Below are 23348 nucleotides of genomic sequence, written 5' to 3'. Positions count from 1 at the left end.
AAATTTCCCCAACTATATATTTTTCCTGTTTCGCGGTCATGAGGTGTTACTTCGCTCGAATACATGAGACTACGTCCACGTGGACTTTAGTGTTCCCGGTTTTATTGCTGCTTCACTCTTATTAGTCATAGCATGATGTTACACAGCCTATATTTTCTTCAATAAATAGACTATTCAACACAAAAATACCTTTTCTATTCGATTCAGTAGTTACTGAGATTAGTGCGCTCAAACAAAGAAACAGACTTCAGCACTGTATCACTGCATAGTATAAAGCAAAGTCGCTTCCCTTGTCTGTCATTATATATGTATGTATGTATGCTGAGATCTTTAAAAGTACGCAACAGATTTTGATGCGGTTTTTTTTATAAATAGGGTGGTTCAAGAGCAATGTACATGTGTAAAAGTATTAAGGATTTTTGGAAAATAACTGTTTAAACCGGGCGAAGCTGGGGATGGTCGCTAGTTATTAAGTAAAAAATATTGACGCAGATGTTTTAACCGGACCTTTCGATCTTTCCAGAACAAACCCCATTCAAGATGGGGTCGATGTTCAGGAGTGAGGAGATGGTGCTGTGCCAGCTGTTCGTGCAGCCGGAGGCAGCTTATGTCTCCATGTACGAGCTTGGAGAAGCTGGTATTGCGCAGTTCAGAGATGTAAGTATTGATTATATTGTTTTTTTAACTTATTTGACTTGTTTGTAAATAATTAAACATTGTTGGTACCGATATATGTGACAAAAAGCTCATATTTTGTCTTAAATTTAAATATCATATTTACAGTTAAACCATTTTCTAACCAATTGTAATAAGCGGTACTCATGCTTAACAACTAGAACTAATAAGTTTCACATGTCGCAGGGGTTTGAAGCATTTTTTTTCGTTATCACGGAGGAAGAGCGTTCCAATAAACACCACATAGTAGCATATGACCTCTGTAAAATTGTGACTGTATTTTGGGGATAATTCTTATGCGAACAGACCCTTTAATCGTTGCGACACTACCCTAGCAATATTAACACTTTAAACCGTGATTTTGTTTGCATTTCACACTTATCCGCAACTAATGTACTCATTTATTGTTTTAAGCATGTTTATTGTTCACACATAATGGAACTATAAAATTAATGTGAGTATAGACCGCATCGCCGGTTGGTAGTGAAGTGTAAAACGCGTCTTCATATTATGAGGTGTGACTGGTTTAATAACGCACTTAATTTTCTTTACAACCATGAGTTTGTGAATTAGAAATATTATTTTCCGGCGGAAAAAAAATACTTTTACTCACTTCTCTCTGTCAGCCAAATTCATACAGCGACAAGAAATAATTAATTTTTTTTTAGCTTGGCCTTTCTCCTAAACTATGTTGGAGTCGGCTTCCAGTCTCACCGGATGCAGCTAGATGCCAGTATTTTACATAGAGCGACTACCTATGGGACCTCCATAATACTGTTACCTCGGTTATAACAGGATACCCTTCGGTAAGACTGGTTGTCAGTCTTTCAAGCTTCTTACTACTGTTAACGACTGTCAAAGATCTTTAAAAATGACAGCCGGGACCCTCAATTTAACGTGCCTTTCCAAACACGGCGGAACGCGATATGTATAAGATGGTCACCCATCCACAAAACAACCTCGGCAAGCGTAGCTTAACCTCAGAGATCAATTCGCGCGGCTGTTGTTAGCCACGAGCTGCTCCAATCAGTTAATAAATAAATAAACAAAAAAGTTCCTCTTTTCCTTTTAATTCCACATCCTTGAGCTTCCGTATCAAAGGTCATATACATAGTACTGTAGCTCGATTCTCTACTACTATCGACTACCGACAACCGAACTGTCATCGAGAAATTTTGTATAAAAATCTGATCAGCGCCTCTGACGGGTGTCGTAGGAAACATTTTGGCAGTACATTCTAAATGTCAAATGTCGATAGCTAGCCGGTTGTCGGTAGTCGATAGTGGTAGAGAATCGAGGTACTGTAGTGCCTCTAGTCATTACAAAACACCCACATAACTTTATTTAAGAGCTGTTATCTCATTCATAGGCCATTACTATCAATATCTCTATTTACTTTGAACTAATCGTAGCGATAACTGCAGTTTACATTGCATTGAGTGATTTGTCCTATATAACAAACAAACAATGCTTATCGATTTGTTTATTGAAAACAAACGGTTTTGATAGCTTTATTATTTTGTCAGTGATGGGTGTAATAGTTGTTGGTAACTATTTAAGCGTTAATTTCGTTTTTTCATTGTTTTACGCTTCTTGCAAAATAAAGAACTATTATACTAATTCGTATTTTAGCCTCTTAGAATATCCTGTTATATACGAAGTTGTTTGGAATACAGCTACGTTTTGCAATTAACAATGTTAGTCCCATGTAAGGAGCGAGCCTTTTATGATTAACCGGGAACGTTACCAAACTCCGGACTACTGTTGAAAGTATTCTAACGTAGGCCAATAGCACTTTGCTCGACCCGAAAATCAAACCCGAAACCTCCTGGTCAACTGTCAGATACACTACAGAACGCGACAAAGGCATGAATAATATTCCTTTTGTATTATCTAATGTTAAGTCAAGTGCAATCTTTGGCTTACTTTGAGAATCACAATGCCCTATTTAACTACCACAACTAGTTTTATATTAAGAGTGCGCGTTTATCCTCGCTAAAACTATACGAATCGGTGAGACCAATGACTGTTTATCTTATTCTTAACAATGAAACTTTCACTGTCACTTGAAGAATATAAATTTCAAGGTAGTAAACTTTATAAAATAATGGTCATTTCGATTAATCCCTCACCTCGTGTGACACCCACACACAATTTGTTTATTTTAACAATATTGACCTCACGATGCTATATATCTCACGGGTCATTCAACTTTCATACTCCCCTAGCGACGTTTGACTTTTCAAAGAGTTTTCTACGCTATAGCAGTAGCTAGGGTATAGTTATTAAGCCTAGGTTATCAGATTTGAAAGTACCGCAAGCCATTGGCGTCTTGCAGGTAAATAGATTTTTTCTTTCTAGCAGCTGCCATTATAATAGTTAACCACTGCTCTTCTCCTTGAGAAGTTTAATAACTTTAAGCTCAAGGTTTTAAGTTTTCAACATCATAAGTATGTTGGACGTTGAATCTTTTGATTACTGGTATATTTTTGTTTGTAATTGTATATTTTTGTTTACCTCATTGAAAAAATAAATCAATAAAAAAAAAATTTGATACTAAAATTTTTGTATCCATCTGCATCCGGTGAGACTAGAAGCCGGCTCCAACATAGTTAGAAAAAAGGGAAGGTTTATGATGATTCTGAAACCCAAATAGAACCTTCTCTAACATGTATATTACCTTAAGTTTCATGCATCAAAAAACACCCAGAAATATTAATACAACCTTCACTTATTTAACATACATTTTCGACAAAGATAAACACAACATAGTCCACACAGCCCGCAACACTGACACCATTCCACCCCACAGTTTCAACATTAAATTACCAAATTAATTCTCATTTTAGGTCAGTATAATCAAGTGACGAAGACAAAATATGTTTCTGTCTCTGCCTTTTACAAAGGCCGAGTAGGCTCCCCTTGATTTCGCGTGCCATAACCGAAGCACGAAAGCAGGGAGTGTCCATGTAATTCGTGACCCCAGGCCGCTATCGATTGCACCAGGCGCCTCTCGTGCTTAATTCCAGCCTACTGTAGCGCGATTCTCTACAATTGGAACCATCGAGTATCGAGAGTTTATATTTAGAATGTATTGCAAAAAGAGTCTGTAATACGCCCGCTAGAGGCGCTGATAAAATTTTCATACAAAATTTCTCGATGACAAACCGGTTGTCGATACTCGATAGTAGTGGAGAATCGGGCTACTGCAGCGCAATTCTTTAAGTCTACTGTGGAGTATCGAGAGTTTGATATTTAAGTTGTATTGCAAATAGTCCCTAATACGCCCGCTAGAGGCGCTGATTTTCATACAAAATTTTCCGATAGCTAGCCGGTTTTCGATAGTAGTAGAGAATCGTGCTACTGATTTATAAATGAATTTGACGTGAAGGTTACACTGACATATCGACAATTGATCTTTTTCTAATGATGGAGACTAATTTATAAGTTAGAAATTCAACTGCTGAGTCCAGTGTTCTATTATTTAGGGTCTAATCGGTCTAATTAAGCGATCCATCGATCCCATTACTTTGGTTTTTTAAAGTACCTAGTAACCTTGTTGCCAGTAAATTGCAGGTAAATTCAACTTCAATTGCACTGAGTATAAAAAATCATAAAATAAGTGATTTAATACCTGGAGGTCTGGTCTGGACTGGTCTTTTATAAAGAACCAGTGTACTCTTGCTGTTCATATATCTCATTTTAGTTTAAAGACTATAGTCCACCACACATACCGACTTGTCAAACACACTCACGAAATTGTCTTCAGCAAAAACATAACCCTTTTTCGTGAAGATCCAATCTTTCAATATTTTAGGGTGAACATATTGACATGCATACATCGTGTTATGGACGACGATCAGCCAACAACGCTATATCACAGTATACACACACCCTTCTATCGATAAAAACAATGAAATTATAATGGCTAAGGAAACAACGCGGCTTGTGATAGTTCACGCAATTTGGATGTAGTTGGTTGTTGTAGATATTGGTAAAACTAAATCATCCCTTATAATAAATAGTCAAATTCTTTGGATTTATATCGCACTTCCTTTGGAGAGTCTAATGGCAACCCAAAACCTGTGATTCTTCAACAGAACGCACGTCCTTTGTCTTGTCTGGGAGTCTTGTGACAGCCCAAAACCTGTGATTTGTGATTCTTCAACAGATCCGTTCGTATACGTAATTATAAATTACCTGATGGTGTGTGATGCTGCTAACTAAATATCATGCAATCCTTTTTAACAACGTCTGGAGGTACACTCAATTTATCTTTGTTGTCTTTAATTCTGCTGTTCTTCTTGTTTTTTGCTCTATCTTGCTCTAATAAATTGTAATAGTATTTATTGTAGTCTTGCTTATGACATACCCTGTTTCCGGCATTCAGCATTAATAGAGTTTACACCTATTAACAAAAGTGTTCAGACATAAAAGATATTAGGCAGGTAGAACAAGGTTATTTATTATTTTATTTTAAAACTACTTCAAGCAGGTAACAAAACTAAAACTGCCAAGTACATTACACAATATTCTCCGCGACAGAAGACGTCTAGACACGGCTCGACTCGTCCGCGCTATTATACAATCATCATAGATCATCGTCGTATCAAGCCGTGGCCGTCCGCCGGAGAAATAGGCCACAGACCTCGGCAATTAGTTGTTCGACGGATATGTCCACATCCGAGGTACGACGATGAAACACTTTGGATCTGCTTCACCTTCAATGGAGTAGTAAGATGAAATCAATGTATAAGACTTACGCCTTTTTGGTTCTGATATTTGCGTGCGTTGGGACATTTTAGAGGTGATAAAAATATTTTATAATTGGTAAGTCTAACTGGATTTTCTGGTTGCTTTCACTTCGTTTTCCTTAGTGTTACTGTTTGTTGCGTAGTGTGAGAGTGATAGTGTGTAGATGTTCCTGGCTGTGACAATGTCATGATGATGATCTCCAACTTTTTCATAGTAATACCAAGGACCAAAATTTTCACAAAAATGTACACCGGCCTACCTACTAGTATAAACCAGCTTTCTTTTTATCGAAAACGAAATAGAAACCCATTATTCACTATTATTGTCTTGACATGTCAATTAAAGATTGTTTTAATTTTAAGTTAACAATTAAGGGCTTAAATATTTTGACAGATAAGAATAACACAATAACCCTTACAAAATAAAAGAAAGTAACAATGAGATCTCTATCACACCGCGATATTACACAACTCAATTAATAATATTATCATTATACTTGAATACTACGACTGTAATATTATTATGTCACTCGTATAAATGTAAACATGCACTCGATAGTTTTGATGACCTACGATTGGGATTATCTTTTAGTATCGCTGTGTGAATAATTTCTTGTTAGTGGCTGTAAACGTCTGGAATATGAAGGCGAACACATTTTAATGATACATGAGCGAAGGCAGAAAACGATGAAGAGATTTGGAAGACCTTTGCCCAACAATAGGACGGTATAGCATAACTTTGCATAACTAATAGCTTATACAATCTCCCTCTCCTCAATTTTTTTCTTCATTTCGGTACTATAGATGTGTTGAACTTTTGGAAACGTGCATAGGATTGAAGCGCGATTCACTCAGATTATGCATCTACTTCCAACAACGTAATTTAACTCTAAACTCTATGGATGGTAACACAGAAAAAATTAAGACTAATGTTAATTGCTGCTCTCTGCGTTTAGGCCACAACTGCAACCTAAAACAAACAAAGCTGCCAGAATGATTTAACAAATAAATAATTGTAGAATAAGATGAGATCACCTTAATAATATAAAACCTAATTGAGCTAAGCCTAATCAACAACACAGACAGGACAACTACTTTGACCTGTGATAAAGCGGCTAATCTAACTCTCATCAAGGCACAAAAGCACACAGACACACACACAGACACGCTGACAAACATAACTATAAAGTGTGTATGATACATTCACATACTAATACACACTTTTTGGTTTTGTGGTTTGGGTGATACGACTGCTGATCAAGAGGTCCCAGATTCGGTTGCCAGATCGGGCAAAGTACTGTTTTCTGATTTATTTTCGAATATTTTCAAAAGCAATTCGGAGTTTGGTAACGTGCCTTGTATGTGACAATACTCTTGGCGTATACTATACGGGGCTAACATTGAAATATTGTCAGGCAGAAGTAATTGCTCCTTCGATTATAATAGGGATGTGTTATTATACAAAAATATACGAACACACATACGTAGGTCGTAAGTTTATTTGTATGTGTGTGTGTTCTTGAGGTTACACATAAAGGATGATTGTTTTTAATTGATGTGACAATGAGCAAGTCCTGATCACGCGGCTGCAACGTGTAGGGAGCAATGTGAGACAATACAAGTGAGATTTATGTTGAAAATGTACTATATTAGCTGTTGAGATATTAGATATTGGTAGAAATTTGACAGCGTCGTTTGTAAAGGTGAAATGAATCTGAATGTTGTTTTACTTGACAAGATGCATTCAATCCTGATGAAAGCTATCAAAGTTCCCACAAATAGTGAAGTAGTTTGTAAAGATATAAAACATTTGTTTACCAGCTTTCGGTAGGTTTTTTAATTTAGGTAAAACATAATACTTGAAAAACACTTCATATGCAAAAAATATATAATTTCCGCTATTTTACAGGCCTTATTGAACATTATAGTCAAATGATCTCTGTTATATTCTTGTAGTTTAAATCATAGTTTTGGCTATGTATTTAGTCAATTCAAAAGAAGATTTATACAATATTCAATCACTGTTAACCTTGGATGGTACCTAATAATGTGCACGCAATTATATTCCAAAATATGTCACGCAAAATTACTAATAGTCGTAAACAAATTGCAGTAGTCACGCGCGATTTAACGATGTTGAATGTAACTAATTAGCAACGGTATAAATATCGAAATATCTGTTCAGCGTGATCTGGGGGCACGGAAGTGCCCCCGCAAGTCGAGCAAAAAAAAAGCGGCACGGCCGTAACATCCTTTTCTCGAAGCAATTCGGGCTATTTTTGACACCCCTATAATTTCGTAGTGGATAAAACAAGAAGCCTGGATTTTCAGCAACTAATCAGTCATTGTATAAACACGGTATATTTAAAATTTCAGTCAATTTGAACCAGTCGTTTAAGAATGACAACTTGTTGAAATTTTGAATTTTGTCACTCACTGATTCACTGACTCACTGACTCACTGACTCACCGATCATCAAAAGTCTAAGGTACTTCTAGCAGACTTAGAAGCTTAAAATTTAGAATACAAATAGGGTTTAGTGTCTTAATCATGGGAAAAATTCAATATTTTCTAATTTCGGTCAAGTTTTCTAAATACACCAACTGCAACAATAACTTTGTAATCCCATATAAATGTATAAGATTACAAGGTTACATTTGCAGTTAATGAATTAAATTATTATTTCTGTAGAAAATAAAATAAATAGGTGTAAATATGTATCTACTATATGAGACATAACGGGAGGGGGTATAGGGTGGGTAAGGGTGTTTAGCCCATCAAACTGAACAACATTCCCATAGGAAAATATGTTGAATTATGAAAAAAATACGGCTTTCCATACAAATTGGACTTATGTTTGCTCTATTCGCTCTACAAAAAGAAGTGAGATGCCATCAAAAACATTCTGTAAAAACCTCAAGTCTCGCCGTAAAAAGTTGTGAGATCTATATAATACCAAGTCGATTAATCTATTTAGTCTCTACTTAAAAGACCTTCTGTCTTAAGTTATTACGTATGTTATTATCATGCCAATTTAAAAAAAAAATACCTTTAAAACAAATAGATCGACTTGGTCATCGCAAGAAAACACAAATTCGCCATTAACATTTCAGGAGCATTAACTTCTCGTCGTGCTGTGTAGTGTGATACATACTAATAATCAAATCATGCGATGACCAGGTCGGTCTATTTGTTTTAAAGGTATTTTTTTTTAAATTGGCATGATAATAACATACGTAATAACTTAAGACAGAAGGTCTTTTAAGTAGAGACTAAATAGATTAATCGACTTGGTATTATATAGATCTCACAACTTTTTACGGCGAGACTTGAGGTTTTTACAGAATATTATTTAGTGCTTTAATATAACAACTGATTGTATTAATACAGTCCTTTGTTATAATAGAGTACCTGTGAGTCGATTTTGTTAAAGGTGTCTTATGAGTGAACCAAGTCGCTCCATTTAAAATATTAGTATTTAGCTGTACCGGTGAGACAGGAGGCCGACTTCAAGAAGATAATTGGAAGATGGGCTACACTGATATATTTATTATTAGTGAACCATTTCAGTCTTTATTGTTGCATCTTACAGCTTGGTTATGTTATAAAGCATAACCAATATTTTGTTTTGTCGAAACAACTCTCACTGGCACAGAAGTTTAAGTGGTAGTGTATCTATACGACTGTTGATCTCAGATTCGATTGTCTATTACCTACCTGAGTATAGTAGCCCACCCCTTGTTGAGAAAAGGGTACGGTTTATGACTTCAATCTCATTTCCAGAAAAATAAAAAATATTTTATTATCTAGTACAGTGACTTACAAAACTGAATGAGAAAAACAAACCAAACACACATCAATCTTTAAACTCAAGTCAAAACACACGAGTTCCGTTCACAATTTCACACATAACACAAACTATGAAACAGCCATAACCAACTGATTAGCGCACATTATCACGAATACGATGCAGCATAAAGAGGGTACTCGTAAAACAATAGGCATAGCGGTATTTATGGCTATCGACCCCAAGGCACGGGGCGCGGCGGCAATAAAATATAGATAAATTGTAATTGATCGTCTGAATAACGCCGAATATTCTTTTATGCGGTGTTTCGACCCACCCTGAAGATAAATGTTCTAAGTGAGGAAATATCGCTTGTGAAGTAGAGAGTCTGATTTAAGTGCTATGGCTAGGTAATATTATCGGCTGATCAAAGCTTATGCTAATGTGTTAGAGATATTACAGTCGAAAAGGTTCAAAATGTACTTATGTTTTATCATTAACTTATGACATAATTATTGTCTATCAGTATATTCGTTACCTAATGCCAAAGCCAAAAGTAACTTTGTCTATCATTTGTCGATCTGTTACGCTTTAAGACTAAACGACTGACTCAATTCAGATTACATTACATTTTAGAACAATTATTCCACGAGTGCGGTTACAGAGAATCTAATTAAAATAAAACTAACAGTTTTACTTTACGTGTACTAAATAATTATTTTCTTTTTCAGTTAAACCCTCATGTGAACGACTTCCAGCGTCGCTATGTGAGTGAAGTGCGCCGCTGCAGTGAGATGGAACGTAAACTGAGATGGGTGGCCGGTGAACTGCCGGAGCCGCCTCCCCCGCCCAAACCAGCCAAGTGCAGTCTTAGTCCCAGAGAAATTAATATACTAGAGGTAAGCGAGAAAAAATCGAACTTTAAATCAGTTTTCCTGGTGACTTATAATATTTTTTGACGAAGTCTTTGGCGTTATGAAAGAAATGTCTACGGTGTAGGGAATTCCACATAAAACAAACATTTGTACAGAATCTGATTGTTCTTTTGTCTGAGAGTTGTTTGTACAGATCTTTAAGACGTAACATTCGTTCTAAATGCGGTATCGTTTTTTTTATATAATTTCGTTTTAGACTTAGAATATCGGCAACATCGCAATACCTTTACCGCAATTCTCTACAGTCGGTACTGTCGAGTATCGAGAGTTTGTCATTTAAAATGTACTGCGAAATTAGTTCTGACGGAGCCCGGTAGAGGCGCTTAACAGATTTTTTTGTAAAATTTCTCGATAGGTAGTCGGTTGTCGGTAGTTGAAAGTCGTAGAGTACCGAGCTACATTTGCAAATTTTATAATAATATAGGTACTTTCAAAAACTGTGTACACTGTACACTGTACACACTACTACGAAATACTTTTTCTGCAATGTTTTACTTCGTCGTAAAGGCAAAGAGATTTAATTCAGTCATGTGTAACGCACATGCAACTTATCATGTAATCGTATTTACGAGGTGACTAAGTGACTATGTATTGTTGACACGTCTATACTAATATTATAATATTGTAAAGTTTGTTTGTTTGTTTGTTTAAACGCGCTAATCTCAGGAAGTGGAACTGGTGTGAATTGAAAAAACTTTTACTGTTGGACAGTTTATTTATTAAGGAAGGCTATAAGGCTATATAACATCACGCTACGATCAATAGGAACAGAACACCAGTAAAAATGTTTAAAAAACGGGGAAAATTATGACCTATTCTCTCTTTTGTGATGCAAACGAAGCAGCGCGAGTCAGCTAGTAAAGAATAAAGTACTAAGCCTATATTCGTTGTTTCAATATCCTACAGTACATTCACATATTATGAATCATAACCGAACAATGCTCTCTCAGTAAATGTGAATGTTACATCTTCCATAGAATGGAGCTCTGTTACTTTGTAAAAGAACTGTTGTTCTGGCTTTTTATCATCGACTGGTGTTAAGTTGTTATCTAAATTCCAGATCTTTGTCTTTCGTAACAACTTTTAATTGTAATCGGAATATTCAAAGTCAAATATGTTTTACTTCATAACCTTTTAAGAAGTATTTGAAATCGTCATAGTATTTTAAATCTACTACTGTTTCAAGCAAATAAAATGAATGTAAATTGGCAGCATTTACACCTAAAAGCAGAAATACTATGGTTCGTTATATGCGGATAGTTTTTGGAGAATTTCAAAGACGTTTTATTCAATTAAAATCAAATCTTTAGGTCAAATATACACGCTTGTTATTGTCAAATACAGTAAGAAAATTTACCGCCAGTTTGGACGGTATTGCCAATAAGAAAAGCTGGCAAGAAACTCCAGGCCACTCTTTTTAAGGCCATCTGCCAATGGAGAAATTTACCCTTATACAAATAAACATAAAACTAATACCTGCTACCTTACATAATCGTCCAGAAATATTTAAGCCCCGACTAACATAGGACTACAGTAAACACCACACGCTTATATTTCTTAAAAGGATTAGCTATTATTCTGTTCAATACACGCGCAATATCTGTTTAACAATTATTATAGCCCAAGGCTATTCGAATTAGGTCTCCCTCTGGCAAGTTATATTTAGTACGGGTTCACGGGACAGTCTTATTGATATTTATGTTGGATCATTGCTATCATCTGTACCCTAACTGTGGTTTAAGGATGCAAGTCCCGGTTGAAGCCAATTTCGTTTCCGAGTTCAAATAAAAATGACTGTTTCCGATGAGAACGTAACGGATTTTTCAATTCGCAAAGTGAATGCTTTATAGTTTTTCAAATCTAGTATTTTTGTTAAGATTGTCTCCTAATACCTAAAGCTTTGTAGAAGTTAATTTCAAGTAGTACTTTTCGTAGTTAGGTGTGTATTAGAAATAATTATATTTAAAAAGTACTCAGAATTATTGAATAGATTATCGAGCAAGCCAAGACACCCAACTTAGTTGTCGTTGTGTCGGAGTTTATCTTTATAATAGTTTTCCTGCATCTACGGTCTTCTCTTACTTTTACAAATTAAAAGTGAACATTCTTACGCCAGTAAGAATTTCTTCAAAAATTAGCTCATAAGTCCTGCTACTACTTTTATCATTAACCGTATTCTTCTTCCGCAGGAAAGAATCGACTACATCGAATCAGAGATTCAAGAGATCACACGGAACGCTCGCAATCTGAAAAGCGACTACCTCTCGCTTCTAGAACTGAAGACTCTCATTGAGAAAACGCAGACCTTCTTCCAAGACCACAGTGCTCAGAGGAAGATATCGGCATCAGTGCAGATATACAACAATGATGCGGTACTGGGCCATCTTGGATTCATCGCTGGTGTAGTGGCTACAGCCAGAGTGCCGTCTTTTGAGAAAATGCTCTGGAGAATATCACACGGAAATATCTTCTTCAAGCAAGCGCAGATTGAAGAGCCTCTGAAGGATCCAGTCACGGTAAGGTATCATTTTGTTGGTATTTATTTTTGTAATTTAATTTGTAGGTGAATGTTGTTGTCTGATTTCAAACAGGATCCGGATTCCAAAATGCAACAGTTACATAAGGGCTGGTGTCTAGTAGCCAGAAGATACCTTTGTCGTAATGCTTGAATAGAATTTCGTCAAAAACATTTGTCCCATTAGGTCACTATATGCTGTTATAATATAACAAATATTTTGTTTTACAATCTCTGAAGTAACGAGTTAAATATGTTTTTCAAATTTATTCCCTAGATGATAGGCAGTAGCACAAATTTGTACATTTTTTCACTGTATAAACAAGTACAAAACTTGAGGCCATTAGTGTAATTGCCTACCTACGACTTATGTGCAATTAAACTTTAAATATCATTAGTGAAGCCAGTAATAAAATTGCTTTACCGAATTCCCTAGCTGTCTTTAGTTTAATCCAGAATATTAAAGTTTTTTTCTATTGTATTGTATGTGTAAACTTTTTTTTCTTTACTTGGGTATTGTTTATAAAATTGACTTCATATTACCTACGTTACACTAACAAATAAAAGCCATTTATTATAATTAAAGCCGATTATTGCATATTGTGCTCAGACACGACAATAATGTTCAATTAAAAGTATGTAAAAAAAACTAGAAAACAAATAATTTATTCACTGATCTCCCAATCAAAACAGTAATAAACATTGATAATAAATAACTGCGAATCTTTGCAAAATTATATTAAATCATCCACAAATCCGGAACAATCCTTCAAAATATTATCATAAAATCACATTCCTTAGACTATGTCGTTAACAAAACACACTGGCTGCCAATACATCGGCATAAAATAGCACATTATCTATTTCTGCCTCATAACGAGTACCAACAGAGGAACAGTTATGCTTCACTAAAGTCAAATAAAGCCCAGTTTTATCTTCAACGTGGTAGATAATTTATCGCGGTGTCTATTTTACTCGAGCGTAAATCGGTGGGAAGAGTTATCGGCGATTCGACTGTCGGTCGTGAGTTATTAAGCTATTTGTTTTTTATTTTGAAACACCATATGGTGGTATAAGTTTCGAATTTCTTGCCAGTTCTTCTTATTAGCCCTGTGTTCCGAACTGAAGGTAAATTCATCTCTCTATATCATTGACTGTCATAGGTGTCAGCATGAGACCTTAATGAGAAAATTATTTGATTTTAAGACAAATTTCTGGGTTGATGTCAGTGACTTCAATATTCATTATTTTTGTTCGATAATTTTTTTAAACGCAGTCTTTGAATTTTCAATTTAATCTTTACCCCTATCCTAAAAGTTGTTTTTAACCGAATAAAATTAAAATACTTATAGTAATTGTAGAACAAGAACAGCTTACAACTTGATATTTCATACAGATTCTGCTAGAAATACGTAGAAAAAATACTTTAAATAATTTCAACGAGAATCCGTACACGTAATTTTCAGCACACACGAAAAGCCCAACCGTAGTTTGTTCATTAACCCTAGAAAAATAACCAAACAAAGACCCTAATGGATTATATGTGTCGTTGACCTATCTAAATCAAAATTATTCATTTAATAATACACGTAGAGGTATCATAAAATATTCGCCTGGCCTCGCCACACTGAAACACGCACAAGGTAACGTGTTAGAATTAGTCTGAAATACATTTAGCATATCGACAAGGTTCATTCGTACAATCACTGTGTTTAAAAAGACATCAGATCGTATCAAATGCCCTTTTAAAATGGGGTTAGTTTTGTGACACACATTGTTGAGCGAAGTATAGCGGGCTAAAAGGACATAAGGTACAATTTCAAGTTTAGATTTTACTTTTTCGCTATGCAGGGTTTAAATTTCCCATTATTTTTTTCACGCACTTCATAAAGACTGCCGGCATGAGCTATACCACATGGCAACACAGATATGCCATCTTTACTATCGTCTCCTGTGAAGCCAAATTGTATTTTGAATGGGATCCATTCCGTAGTACTCTTAGGCGACCACTCTTAACACTTGCGGCAGACTTGACCGACCTAGATGATACACCTAAATGTGAAATTAGGCAGCTGTAGGAGAGACTTATGCAAAATCTAAAATATTTAACCCGTAGCGCGATTCTGTACAGCTGGTACCGTCGAGTATCGAAAGTTTGACATTCAGCATGTACTGCCAAAATAGTTCTTACGACGCCCGTCAGAGGCGCTGATCAGATTTTCAGTAGCTCGATTCTCTACTACTATCGACTACGATCAGCACCTTTGACGGGTGTCGCAGGAAATATTTTGGCAGTATATGCTAAATGTCAAAATTTCGATAGCTAGCAGGTTGTCGGTAGTCGATAATGGTAGAGAATCGAGGTACTGTTTTCATAATCAGACAGCAGAAGCCTACGAATGTTTTCTCAAGTATATCCTTTAAATGTAGCGGAATACAAACCCAAAAAGTAAATAATAATCTACCTTACAAAACTTCAGCTAAGAATACGATATAGGTACCTGCCTACTTGGTATCTTCAAATCAATATTCTGAAATTTTCATTACCGTAAAGATATTATCCAGGTCATTATACTGAAATCATGTGGCGGTATTATAGCAGTACATTTATTATTAACGTGCTACTAAGTAAAGACTGTTATTAAACAATGTTATGATTGTCTGTCGCTATGACGAGTTATCGATATGTTCTTTGTACTTTATATAAAGTTTTTGAAAAGGTTTCTGTTACTATGAGTACTTTTATATTGTTGGGCTAGACTAGACTATATGTCTAGTCTAGTATAAGATATATCTAAGTTATAAATATACACACCTAAGGTATTGATAGTCAAATGATTTTATTACGAGTAGAAAATTCCTTACGGATACCCACCTTTCCTGGGGAAAAAAAACAGAATCATGTGACGTTACCATTATCAAACCACCTCGAAATCCAATCATTTGACAATGCGTGGTTGGCGAGGAACTATGGAACCTCAAAAGCATACCAGTGCTGGTAAATGAATTCTAGCCACATTTTGTTAGATACACTGAGATACGGGTTACTGTATATATATTAATATAACATTATATACCACCTCAAATAAAAGCTATTAAATTAAAGCAAATAACAAAAAAGCCGCATATTTCGGTGAATTTTTCAAATCACTTATGCAAGTCTGCAGTAAAAGCACATGTATATTTTAATAGTCAAGCACAAGTGGCCACCGGTCATTAACCCGAGCCTTTTATATTGATTTTTCTAGACGTTACCCATTACTAAGCTTTTATAAGTACTAGAGGATGGCGTACAAATATGGAACGATACAAAACGTGAATAAATCACGACACCGCAGAGGTGATTGACCCCATTTGTATATTTTGTGGTGTCCGCGAACATTCAATCAATATTATGGGTGTCTTTGGCTTCTACTAGCCTTCACCTCGTGGCATTTATCAAACTGTCTGTCATCGGATAATATACGAAAATTTGTTCGGATCGATTTCTTGCCACTATTAAAACACATTATACAAATCATTAAAGCTACATTCACAACAAAAGAATGCTTCAGTGTATCACACCTGGTGAAGATAACCTATTGTTATAATCTTAAAATATCGATCACTGTACTTTTATAAAAATTGAAACAGTCTAATAACGAAAATTATTACCTTAGGTATGATTTTCTTAAATGTAACTTAATTCTTTCTTCTTCCAGGGTCACGATCTTCTGAAGACAGTCTTCGTGGTATTCTTCCACGGCGAACAAATCAAGTTGCGCGTCAAGAAAGTGTGCAATGGATTCAAGGCCACGTTGTACCCTTGTCCTGCTACTTACAAAGATCAACAGGACATGCTGGCTGGAGTGGAGTCCAGGATCAAGGATTTGGAAATGGTAAGAACGCAAACATAGGTTACTTTCAAAATAATTAGCTTTTTAGATGTATGCTAACCGGCGGCTAGATGAAAGCGACTGAAAATTACAGTTTAATTAGGAGCTGCAACTCACTCAATGAATCGATATTCTTTGCTATACAGCAAGAGAAACACTGAGCCCGATATGACTGATGATTTGTGTTTAAAATTCAATAGCCGCCTTTAATACACACTCTATCACGTCCTTAGGAGCGTGCAGGATTACGCGTTGGAAAGCAGCGCGGTCTTCGCTCGCGATTTTCTTCTTGAACTTTACATGAGCACGACGCGTGGTCTTTCCTTTCCCCTTACACGGCCCACAGGATCCAAGCGTTGTATAAACTACCGTCACAACAAATGACAATTTATATCTAAATAATAAATTAAACTGTCCCAGATCATCCCATTACTTTCTTAACCTTATACACACTTTACTTACAGGTACTAGAACAGACCGAGCAGCACAGACGTCTGGTCCTCGCAAACATAGCTCGAGACATCAGCACTTGGATGGTAGCCGTCCGAAAGGAGAAGGCTATCTACCACACGCTCAATATGTTCAGTATGGATATCGTGAAGAAGTGCCTTATAGCCGAGTGTTGGGTGCCTAGAAAAGATCTACATGTGGTGCAGAAAGCATTGGATGATGGAGTGGTAAGTTCTCAGTTTAATCTTTTTTTGTATATCTCCAGTCTTAAATGCTATTTTATGTCAGTTTGTTATGTCTTCTGCAACATTAGCTTTATCCTCAAAACGTAAATTATTTTAAAGAATTCGTTTTTTCACCTTAAAAACATTTGTGTCTAATTCTACAATAAATTCTTGAAAATGTAGCTGTTTTCTGGTAGATGTCATGTCAATTAAAAAACACATTATTCTGTTACTCATTGAAGGTCTGCCGGTTTTCAGACAGTAAACGACGATACCTAATTTTAAATACACATTGAAGTATTCTCATTTTTTCGCGTTACAGAAAGCAAGTGGCAGTCCTATTCCGTCGATCTTACACAATGTGCCGACAAATGAAACACCGCCGACATTCAACAGAACTAACAAGTTCACGAGAGGATTCCAGAACCTTATTGATTCTTATGGAATCGCCAGCTACAGAGAAGTTAATCCAGGTAACATATCTATTAACAATACAACTTATATTTCAAATTAAGCAGGAGTAAAGCACAATAAAATGTGTATAGTGACCTGTATACTGATCATGTATAGGAAACCCGAAGAACTCAAAAATGGTTTACAAAATGTGGCTATATTCAGGCTTGATAACCTATTATAATCTATTTTTGTAGTATTAACAGGAGGTTAGTATCTTAAGGCTCTGAAGACCCCTATTGGAAGAAGGCGTGATTATATTTATGCATCTGTAAAACAAATTAATATTCTGTCGTTAGTAACAGGTACCTACATACATTATCCAAATTTCTTTCTTTTTTCATAAATATTTTTTTATTGTTTCAGCTCTCTATACCATCATCACATTCCCATTCCTATTCGCGGTCATGTTCGGCGACGTGGGCCACGGCATTCTCATGACAATATTTGCCGCCATTCTAGTCATCTTCGAAAAGAAATTCTCTCAAACAAAGACCGACAACGAAATCTGGAACATTTTCTTCGGCGGCCGTTATATTATACTATTGATGGGAATATTTTCGATGTATACGGGATTGATATATAACGATATGTTTTCGAAATCGTTGAACATATTTGGAAGTAGCTGGCAGAATGTGTACAGTGACAATATGTTGCCGAATCACACGATGTTGGAATTAGATCCTAAGACGGCGTATTCACAGATACCTTATCCATTTGGTATGGATCCTGTGTGGCAGGTGAGAAGACATTCCTAGTGTTTTCGTTGTCAAATGTTTGATCTTCTTTTGTACTTACTTCGATTACTTCAGAATTTTATTTGTGGTTCTGATTTGTTTTAAAAACATGTGATTCTGCTTTGTTATATTTGGACGATGTATTGCAACTTTAAATAATCTTCTAGATTAGTTATAAAATTGCAACTGTAATATTATAAGTATTAAAAGTGAATCTTGATGCTACAGTTCATTTATTTTCTATTTCTTTTTCAGTTCGCATCAAACAACATAATATTCCTAAACTCATTCAAGATGAAACTGTCTATAATATTCGGCGTGATCCATATGGCGTTCGGTGTAACAATGAGTGTGGTAAACTTCAAGTAATTACTGTATTCATAGAAATTAGATATCGTAGTATTTGCCAACATTGTTGATGACGTCATGAATAACCGTTTGTTTCTCCCACAGCTTCTTCAGAAAGCCAGAGTTGATTTTGCTGCAGTATGTGCCTCAGATTTTGTTCCTGTTGCTGCTGTTTTGGTACCTATGTATACTGATGTTTATGAAGTGGACCATGTATTCGGCAATAGCTACAGGTAAGATTAATAATATACTCTATTTTCGGTCCTTTCAATTTTTATATTTAACGTCTGTAGCTATGAAGCTTTTAAAACCACAATTAAATGTCACACAAAAAGTTACTTTTCTTTCTTTTTCGCTTTTAGTCTCATATGATGTTAGAGGACGTTGATCCTTACATTTTAGCAACTATACACTATCTTTAACGTGGTCCTTTAGAACATGACAAGCAATAGTCTTTATGAATAAACGAAATATCATTTTGTGGAACGCAACAACAATTTTCGTAAACTAGATCAACTATCACTATTTATATTAGTACCTATAGTTTGAAATAATACATTTTATTTTGTTCTTGCAGATCCTGCGCTAGGCACATCCTGCGCCCCTTCAGTCCTCATCATCTTCATCAACATGATGCTGCTAAAGAAGTCTGAAGACAAGCCACCGTGCCGTGCTTTCATGTACGATGGACAAGATGAACTACAGAAAACCTTCCTGGCAATCGCTTTCTTGTGTATACCGGTCATGTTGTTCGGCAAACCGGTGTATAAGATCATGGTGACTCGTAAACGGAAGGTAATTTTGATGCTTGTACCTAAATATAAATTATCATGAAATAGAAATTCAAAATCACTGACCTTAAAGACAACAATAATTTACTTAGTATCCAATTTTCGCACTAGTTTGTTTGGTCATTAAATAATCTTAAACAATTACCTAATCTTAATTTTTTCTATACAGTTTTGAAAAATTTCTATTAGTGCTTCAACAACATTTTTTTCGTCTAGCTGATTGTTTTACGGTGCTTATCATAACATCAAAGTCCTTTAAATTAAATAACTTCAGATTTTGATGAACAATTGACTCTAAAATTAAGTAGTTCTAAGTTTGTTGTCTAATAAAATAGTTAAAAATACTTTGAAGGTCTTATCAATAAATTTTCTTTACAGCAACAGCAATACCAAGAGTCAGTGGAAGACGGAGGCACACCAGAGAACGGTGATCACGGTGACGCTATGGGAGAGATGATCATCACTCAAGCTATACACACTATAGAGTATGTGCTGGGAGCTGTGTCGCATACTGCGTCCTATTTACGTCTGTGGGCGCTATCACTTGCCCACGCTCGTGAGTATATTCACTACTATAATTACGTTATAGTTATTCAATTTTCCTAAAAAAATATTCAGTTCATACCTTTTAAAATGATATGACGAAACATTGAGTAAATATGTGAAAATTGCTTATTCAGTGCGTCCAGTTTAGTTCAAACTAATTGAATTTTAGGACTTCAAAGTATCATAACTCCGAAACGATGAGCCATACGTAACAAACGTTCAATAGTACCAATGTGCCGCAGTCCACACCAAATGCATTTATAATTTGGACAATCGTGTGCCTAACACCCTGTATATTGGGCAAATCTACGTATCGACCTCTTAGAATTTAAGCATAAAAAATAATAATGTTATGTATTTCAGAGCTGTCAGCAGTACTATGGCAGCGTGTCTTGCGCATGGGTATGGGCGAGCCGGGCGTGAACTCGGTGAAGCTGTACGTGATATTCGGCGTGTGGGCGTTCTTCACGCTTGCCATCCTCGTGCTCATGGAGGGCCTGTCCGCCTTCCTGCACACGCTGAGGTTACATTGGTAAGTAGTTTGTTGGATATAACCACATAGTAGGATAGGCCGTCACTTATGACAATACTCGACGTATCTTTTAGTCCTTCATAATTTTATTACCACCTAATTGAAAAAAGCACTTAACGCCTTTAAGTAATTTCGTTATGATTCAGTGATTTCTGCCTGTCAGGCCTTAAGCTATCTCAAATAATAAAAGTAAGAAATATAAATACGGTCATCACCCTGTACTGAGAAGGCAGGGTTAAGTGATTTTTTTATGTTAAATTAACTATAAATATTTTATCGTAACGATCCGATTATTTGAGTACAAATGCTCTAAGAAATTTTTGCAGCTACAGAAATTAGATCTCATTTAAATCGTTTCTTTCCAGGGTGGAGTTCATGAGCAAGTTCTACGAGGGTCAGGGGTATGCATTCGCGCCGTTCTGCTTCTCCGACATATTGGAGAATGATGACGAGCCTAAAGCCGTGGAGACCAACGGCAGCCCGCCCGAGTGACAAGACTAATAGCTTAAGTAGCCTAGCAAGGAATCATGCTGGCAAGTGATGACAGTCGTGTTGCATGCTACTGATACATATTCAGGAGAAATGGAAATAAAAGTTCGATTTCACAATGTATGATGGAAACTATAGATCTTATCGAGGCCTTTGATTGTATAACTAACGCTGTAATCGACTTTTGTGAGATAATGGACGACTTTTCAAGCGTCCACTTTATTTCGAACAAAATTTGTTGTTACCAAGTTGCAGAATTTAACATATCGAAAAGAAAAAGCAGTGTATTGTTCACTTAACTTGAAGGGTAACAAAGGTGGTTCCAAAATACATCCTTGAGGAAGTCCTTCTTTACCAAACAAAAGCATTTAACGCGACTGTCATCAAACAAAAGTTACCAGCTCCAAAGAGTGATGATTTCGGTGAATATTTACGTACAAACCAAATTTTAGATACCTAGAGAATAGATTTTGTAGTCATTTTGAATTCGTTGCTAGATTTTTCAGAATCGCATGTAGAGTAAATTAAATTTTATAAATTATTTAATGAATCAACGATATTATTATAAGGGGAAGGATGTGTCTTTATTTAAAAACATTTTTTTACTGTGAAATGAAAGAATTAAATATTTTTAAGAGTCCTATGGGCTCAATCAAAGCTTGGTAGAAGAGCAAGTTTTTTGAACATGATTTCGTCCTTCTATGGGACAAAAACCTAATCTAGCCCATTTTGTGCCTTTCCAGAGTTTCACTAGCTAAAGGTGCCTTATATTCGTTTAATTTGTTTTCAAATAAAGACAACAGGAATGAGAAATGAAATGTTGAAAATATTATTGTGGAAATATGACAACAGTGTTATTACAAAACTTAAATCGTTGGAAGATGTGGTTATGATGAGGTATTAATGACCAAGTGCGAGTTGGATTTGCACAAGAAGGGTTCTGTAGCGTTATTAATAAAATCGGGCTTGTATGCCCCCTTAAATATGGGAGATACAGCTTTGTGACAGACAGACAGCGAAGTCTTAATAATAGAGAACCCTTAAAATATAGTTTTGTAATAATACTGGAAAATTCTTTGTCGCAAAGAAGAAGTAAACGTCGGTCTTTTAGTACAAAGATGGAAGAAAAGACAACAATAATGAATGTTTGTAACTTGTATGTTTAAATTGTCTGTTGTGATAGTATTCACGGATGACTCACATTATATTATGTTTTATTATTCTATAGCTGTAAGATTGATTATAATTTTATTTGTTTTAAGATTTGGACCGTTTATATGAACTTACTTTGGGTACTTTAAACCTGTTCAACTATAAAATTATACTATACGCCGATATTTTTTTCATATTGCTACTACTATGTGCCTTCCTTGGGGCCCCGTAAATGTCGTTTAATTGTTCTCAGTTCATGTAAAAACTACTTTATGAAATGGCTTATTTACGACGGCTATTTTAGCCGCTGAGATCGCCATGAATTTCCAGGTGGCTGCATATTAAATTTCCGCTAATGTGCCGCTAGTGCGTAAGAGGACTTATGAAGAAAGATTGTGCCATTGTGAGTTCATATAAACTTTGTTATATTTATAGCCAAAGATTCGTTTTCTTTTTTCAATTTTATCGCATGTTTGTTGAGCAATCGTTTCTCGTGTAAATATTATGATAGTGCCTTCAAAACTAGCGAATTAATAAGTATTCACATTTTAATATACTAAGGAATGTTCCATCTTATTTTTTTAAACAAAAAACAGTGATATAAAGTAAATTATATTTTTTAATAGAGATGTGACATTTTGTGAAGAAATCGACTATTTTGTTCATAGTTATTAGTCGATGTAATCGAGTAACTAGTCGATTGAGTCGACATCTCTTTTATTGAAGGATATTGTTATTATTTATATTTTGTTATGAATCTAATTTTAGATATATTCCAACAATTAATTTACGTATCACAAATATTTATTCTTTATAATCATGTTAGTTTGTTATTTTCTAATTTGTTACTAACTTAAACGGACCAAATCGTGGCCTTAACATTGAGAAACATATCAAAGTTGTTTGAAAAAAACACGACAGTATCAAACTTCGTATAAGAGCTTTATTAAAATCTTTATCTACACATTACTCCAACGGCACAGTACAGCTACATATTACACTGAAATATTACGCGAACAGACAGACAAATAGTTTATAAACAACACTATTTACGCCATTCCTCAATAAACAAATTTTGACCATTA

The 23348-nt window shown here is 35.5% G+C and overlaps 1 protein-coding gene across 1 annotated transcript in view; it reads left to right on the top strand.

Moving 5' to 3' along the window:
• The window catches only part of LOC142973760 (V-type proton ATPase 116 kDa subunit a1-like), a 34938-nt gene extending 11590 nt beyond the window's left edge, over positions 1-23348 (top strand). Inside the window, exons 2-14 of the mRNA XM_076115753.1 lie at positions 524-657; positions 9948-10115; positions 12341-12667; positions 16368-16544; positions 17006-17218; positions 17538-17688; positions 18035-18408; positions 18661-18770; positions 18859-18986; positions 19331-19548; positions 19923-20100; positions 20454-20622; positions 20988-23348. Coding sequence (XP_075971868.1) covers positions 541-657; positions 9948-10115; positions 12341-12667; positions 16368-16544; positions 17006-17218; positions 17538-17688; positions 18035-18408; positions 18661-18770; positions 18859-18986; positions 19331-19548; positions 19923-20100; positions 20454-20622; positions 20988-21114 — 2457 coding nt within the window. The 5' untranslated portion in view covers positions 524-540 and the 3' untranslated portion in view covers positions 21115-23348. The remainder of the gene's footprint in view (positions 1-523; positions 658-9947; positions 10116-12340; positions 12668-16367; positions 16545-17005; positions 17219-17537; positions 17689-18034; positions 18409-18660; positions 18771-18858; positions 18987-19330; positions 19549-19922; positions 20101-20453; positions 20623-20987) is intronic.

The sequence above is a fragment of the Anticarsia gemmatalis genome, chromosome 6 (genome assembly GCF_050436995.1).
Source record: "Anticarsia gemmatalis isolate Benzon Research Colony breed Stoneville strain chromosome 6, ilAntGemm2 primary, whole genome shotgun sequence".
Lineage (NCBI taxonomy): Eukaryota > Metazoa > Arthropoda > Insecta > Lepidoptera > Erebidae > Anticarsia > Anticarsia gemmatalis.
This window is presented reverse-complemented; position numbering and strand designations above follow the sequence as displayed.